Source organism: Alexandromys fortis, unplaced genomic scaffold (assembly GCF_014885135.2).
Source record: "Alexandromys fortis isolate MF-2015 unplaced genomic scaffold, M_Fortis_MF-2015_v1.1 scaffold_24, whole genome shotgun sequence".
Taxonomy (NCBI): Eukaryota; Metazoa; Chordata; class Mammalia; order Rodentia; family Cricetidae; genus Alexandromys; species Alexandromys fortis.
In genome coordinates, this window is record NW_026067906.1 from 16,489,627 (window position 1) to 16,495,501 (window position 5,875).

General features: G+C 47.1%; 1 protein-coding gene across 1 annotated transcript; it reads left to right on the forward strand.

Annotated features, from left to right (window-relative positions):
• Positions 1 to 168: 168 nt before the first annotated feature.
• Lrrc10 (leucine rich repeat containing 10) lies at positions 169 to 2,380 on the forward strand. Its single transcript, XM_050135576.1, has one exon. It carries the CDS (start codon positions 878 to 880, stop codon positions 1,910 to 1,912), a length of 1,035 nt encoding a protein of 344 aa, XP_049991533.1. The 5' UTR covers positions 169 to 877; the 3' UTR covers positions 1,913 to 2,380.
• Positions 2,381 to 5,875: the final 3,495 nt, after the last annotated feature.

Genomic DNA, 5,875 nt, shown 5'->3' on the forward strand with positions numbered 1-5,875 from the left:
GGAGATAGATCCCAGGGCCTCACTTCTGCTAGGCAAGCATTCTAACATTGGGCTGGTTACACTCCCAACTCAGATATGCCTTTTTGGGGGGGAATGGGAGGAGTCAAAACAGGGTTTCTCTGTGTAGCCCTTGCTGGAACTCACTCTGTAAATCGAGCTGGCATTCAAGGTGTGCACCGCCATGCCTCGCTCACAGGTGCCTTTTTGAAGAGTGGGAAGATGTTAACCGGTAGGAATGACTACAGAAACAAGAAACTACAAACCGAAAGCCATTGCTTCTGATTATGGGACCTGATTTGGATTTTGTTGGCGACAGGGAGAAAAATCTCTCCAGGATGGAGACCTTTGACTCAACACCTTCAAGGACGTGTCGTAGAAAATCTAGTGGTGTGTTGTTGCTTTTGGCTATCCTCAGGATGGAAACAGGGCCTTGGTCGTGTTGGGAAAGCTCTCTGCCAAGATAAGTGAGCTATCTCCCAAGCCTGTTTGTCTTTCATCTGTATTTACAGGGGCCTTAATAATAGCCACACGTTATAAGTCACCTGTTGCTCCAGTGTAAAGAACTGTTTAACTCACTGTATACGCATAAGGAGTACTATGCAAGTATTTAAAATAATTGTATACTTTATACCTGCAAGTATAAACTACTCCATGATGTGATTATTTTTTATTCATGTGTAATTAAAAAAATCATTTGTAGCAAAAAGGAGAGAGGATTATATGTTCAAATATTTGTAGTTGTATCTACATAGTGGAAATATGGGTATTTTTCATTTTCTACTTCTCTACCTTTGTCATAGTATTTTACCATTAGGAAAAATAATTAAGAAAGAGTAGACAAAGGGCTTAAGTGATTAAAGGCAAATATGAGTTGGATATGGCCTCCCAGACCTTGCCTGTCTGTTGGGCCTGTCACCAGACACTCAAGTCGCTATCAGGAGCACTTTTCACTGTCAAAGTGACTGGCCTTTGTCACAGAATTCCGTGTTATAAAGGGAGGGTACAAAGGATCCAATGCAGTCAGCTGAGCCGGCCCCACTCCTTGGCAGAGGTGGTGGGCAGAGGCTCGGTCGGTGGCGGGCTCCACATGGGGAACACCATCCGGGCCCTAGTGGCCTTCATCCCCACGGACCGCTGCCAGAATTACGTGGTGGGAGACCTCCGGGAGATGCCGCTGGACCGGATGGTGGATCTGAGCGGGAGTCAGCTGCGTCGCTTCCCACTCCATGTGTGCTCCTTCACCGAGCTGGTAAAGCTCTATCTGAGCGACAACCACCTCCAGAGCCTGCCTCCAGACCTGGCGCAGCTGCAGAACCTGCAGATCCTGGCCTTGGATTTCAACAACTTCAAAGCCCTTCCCCGGGTGGTGTGCACCTTGAAACAGCTCTGCATCCTCTACCTGGGCAACAACAAACTCTGTGACCTTCCGGATGAGCTCAGCCTGCTCCAGAACCTCCGTACCCTGTGGCTGGAGGACAACTGTCTCACCCAGCTGCCAGATGTGGTGTGTGAGCTGAGCCTCCTTAGGACCCTGCATGCGGGGTCCAACGCCCTAAGGCTGCTGCCCAGCCAGCTCCAGCGCCTACGGGAGCTCAGGACCATCTGGCTCTCAGGCAACCAGCTCGCTGACTTCCCCCCTGTGCTGCTTCGCATGCCCTTCCTGGAGGTGATCGACGTGGACCGGAACAGTATCCGATACTTCCCCAGCCTGGCCCACTTGACTAATCTGAAACTGGTCATCTATGACCACAATCCTTGCAGAAATGCTCCCAAGGTGGGCAAAGGGGTGCGCCGTGTTGGGAGATGGGCAGATGAGACGCCAGAGCCTCAGCTCAGAAAAGCTAGGCGATATGCACTGGCCCAGGAAGAAAGTCAAGAGCCCCCCGCTCCCCTTCTTCCTCCCAGCTCCTGAACAGCCTCAGTTGTAAGCCAGTTAACGATGGCCCAACTGAAGACTTTTCATTAGAGTGGAAAGAGTCCCGGATCATCTCTGTAAAGGAATACTGAGAAGAAAACATTTCCGGTCCGCTGTACTTCTTCCTAGGGGAAGGTGTGGCCTGGAAGCCAGTGATTGCCACTCCTGAAGCAGCTTCTTCAAATAACCTACTTTGAAACACTGAAGAGGAAGAAGGGCCAGGGCCTTGGGCCTCTTCCACTATGCAGAAATGGCTGGCCGTGAGGTTGGTGAGTGCTTCAAGCGTGGTATTTGTTAAAATAAAGAAAACAAAAACTATCAGAGTGCTCAGGTGGTGTCTTTAGCCCCTCCCACATACCTATTTCTTTACCATGAATAGTATCAATGTACTGTTACTAATTTAACTCCTGAAAAGAACACCTCCACCTCATGAGTCTTGATTCAAAGAAAGCCGTTGTTACAAAGACCTCACTTTTCCAGCACCTACTGGAAAGACAACAAAGCCTGAGGCCTCTCCCATCTTGGCCCTTTCCACTCATTTCCTCTATAAGGTCTGACCTAAGGTCTGCTCAGTTTACTGTCATCTGGAAAGTCAAGCCTTTCTTCCCAGTGCAGCCGTGTGATTCCAGCAGAGTCCAGGCTGTCCTCGGGAGCAAAGCCATGCATCCAGAGTCATACTATGTCAAGGTAGAATGTAAAAGTCCAACTGAAACAAGCACTTGAAGTTTGACTTGGAGAAGGTCAATTCAAAGTCTCTTATGTGTACACGTTCTAGCCTTCGATCACAATTTGTTTGGGTTTTTGTTCATAGGGTCCTTTGACAGTCTACAAACCTAGGTATTCGGGGCATTATTTATGGAAGTATGTAAATTGAGACTTTATTACAAATACATAAACTCTAAACGGCTGTCCATGGATGATCTAATAACCTTTCCAAAACACAGGACACAAATTGCCATCCTACCTGGACAAACCATATATATTGAACTTCTAGAGCTATGGGAGGATATGACCTTTCACAAGCACGGTTCTGAAAGGACAGAATCCTTCTAGCCACGCTGCTGGTTAAATCAGAGGTCCCTGTCACCACCTCTCCATGCAGTACACCTGCAGCCCAGTGATCAGACCACCAGATGCCTTTAATCATGTGCATTTATACTTGTTTTCTATAGTCTTGTTCAGGGTGATTGAAGCCACATACTCAGCTGATGCTAAACAAAATTTGCAAACAAGAATTTGCCTTCCAAGCCTCTGCTATAGCACTTTACAGATTGCTTTCTGACCAGCGTTTGCTCTGGAAACGGATAGGCCTATTTCTCCAGCGTAAGCTGCAGGGTTGAGTTGAAGCTAACCGACCTGAAGTCTCAGTAACTGTACTGCATCCAATGTTAAATTACCAACATTTGGACTGCAGCCAAATGGTTTTCTTCTAAATCAGGAAGCTTGCAACAAGCATAAGTTTGTCCATTATGGCAGATTTTGCTGCCTACAAATGTTTGTACTGTAGGTTTTCCATCACTTTTATATGGTAGTTACATTTCTTTGAACTCTTCTGAGGGTCCAAGAGATGCTAAGAGCAGCAAAATCAGGAAGAATGGCTACAGCACCAAATATTAACTATTTAACCCCTGGATTTTGAGGTCAGGACACCCCAAGGCCTGGGGAAATCTCTTACAGACCATCCCCTAAACAGGGGTGAAGCTAGACTAGGGCTTAACGAGCTTACTGGCTTGTCCTCACTCTTCCAGAACTTGTGGTACCAACTGCGCTGGCTAGTTTCCTGTCCACGTGACACAAGCCAGTCATCTGGGAAGAGGGAACCTTCAGCGTAGAAAATGCCCCACCAAATCAGCATGTAGCAAGCTTAAGGGGCATTTTCTTGATTCATGGTTGATGTGGGAGGACCCAGCTCACTGGGGAAGGTGCCACCGTGGGCTGGCAGTCCTGGGTAGTCATAAGAAAGCCAGTCCGGAGTGCTCCTCCACAGCTTCTGCCTCAGCACAAATTAATAAAAGCAGGAATTTAAGCTGTTTGCCTTGTCTGTGCTAGGAACTTTAAAGTTCTATAGTAACTGTGATCTACAGAAGTTCCCACTTCTTGGTGTAAAATGCACCGATTGGAATTTAGGAAGATAATGGTAAAGCTGTATTCACCATGGATGGGCGCGCTGGCGGGTTTAACAAGAGTATGACTGAAGAGAATAAAGAACAAAAGGCTGCAGGAATCCAGACACCACCACCAGCAGCAGCAGGGTGTTTGGAATCCATCAGCTGAGGTCACAGGAAAGGGAAGTATTGCTCAAATCCATTAGAATAGCCATGGAAGAAGCAAGGCACATATACAGAAAATGGCCAGTGGTTAAGGGGACCGAGTTTGGTTCCCAGCACCCAAGTCAACCACCTGTGACTTCAGTTTTAGGGGGACCCAACTCCTCTGGCCTCCATGGGCTCCTGCACCCAAGTACACACAGGACCACCCACAATTAAAAATAGACCTTAAAAAGAAATTAAGAGGGGCTGGAGAGATGGTTCAGTGGTTAAGAGCACTGGCCATCCTGACTGCTCTTCCAAAGGACCCAGGTTCAATTCCCAGCATCTACACAGCAATTCACAACTGTTAACTCCAGTTCCAGGGGATGTGGCATCCTCACACAGATACACATACAGGCAAAACCCCAACGTACCAAAACAAAACAAAACAAAGCTTAGAAACACATCTCGCAGAGCTGAAGATGCTGGATGCCTGGGAAGAGAACAGATTTCTCTCCCCACAGCCTGCTGGCACCTGTGTGAAACCATTAGCAGTTCAGCCCTCATGGAATTGAGTCAACCACACAAGGCAAGTCAGTGTGGTCTTATTGGGTTCTAAACTTTTACCATTTTCTATGCAGTGATATTAATCATTAACAACTCTTTGATGTGCCTATTTATTTATTTGGGGCTGGGCACCACTCACCCATGGAGGCCAGAGGACTTGGTCCTCTCCTTCTGCCATGTGGGCTCCAGGAATTAAACTGAGGTCCTTCAGTGTGACAGCAAGCACCTTTGCTCACTGAACCATCCTGTCAGCCCCTAACAGACTCCAGGTATTAACATACAGACACGGGAGCTGGAGATGACTAAGTGACCAACGGCTCTTGCAGAGAACCCAGGTTCAGTTCCAGCACCCACAGTGCTTGACAACCACTTAGCAGTTTCAGCGAATCTCATGCCCTCTTCTGAACTCCTGAAGCATCAGACATACAAGTGACACACACATACACAAGCAACGTTCACGCATATAACCCCCGCCTCCAAAACAGGTACTTTCTGTGTATCTATATGCACAGGCTGACACCAGAGGCCTTCCTCTAGGACGCTCCACTCCACATGGGGAAGGGTCTCTGACTGAATGTGAAGCCCACCTATGGAACAGGCTACCTATGACCAGCTAACCCCAGGGACCCTGCAGATTCTCAGGTCCTAATGCTCGTGTGACAAGCACTTTACTGACTGCACAACTTCTAGCCCTCTGGTACCAACTCTGAAAGCCCTATCTTCTCTATGAGGCAATTCTGGGGCTGCCAGAGATAGCCAGTTAAGTTTCTTCCTTTTTAGCTTTTTTAAAAAAAGTTTTATTTATGTATGAGTGCTATCTGCATGTATGCTTTTGTGGTGGAAGAGGGCATCAGACGTCACTGCAGATGGCTGTGGACCACCATGCAGTTGCTGGGAATTAAACCCAGGTCCTCTGGAAGCGCAGCCAGTCCTCTTAATTGCTGAGCCATCTCTCCAGCCCTGCTTCTGAGCTTTCTTAAATTCTGTGGATGCTGCAATATATTAACTTATCTGTAAGTCAACCTTAAATTAAACTCAGTACATATCTATGCTTATTTCCTTTCTCTATCAAAACAAAAACCCTAACAAAACAACCATAATTAAGTATAACTGAACCCATTATCTAAGAGAATGTTATCCTATT

Bases quoted from the DNA above. Each gene is read 5' to 3' on its own strand.
- Lrrc10 (XM_050135576.1), top strand. From the start codon at position 878: ATGGCCTCCCAGACCTTGCCTGTCTGTTGGGCCTGTCACCAGACACTC.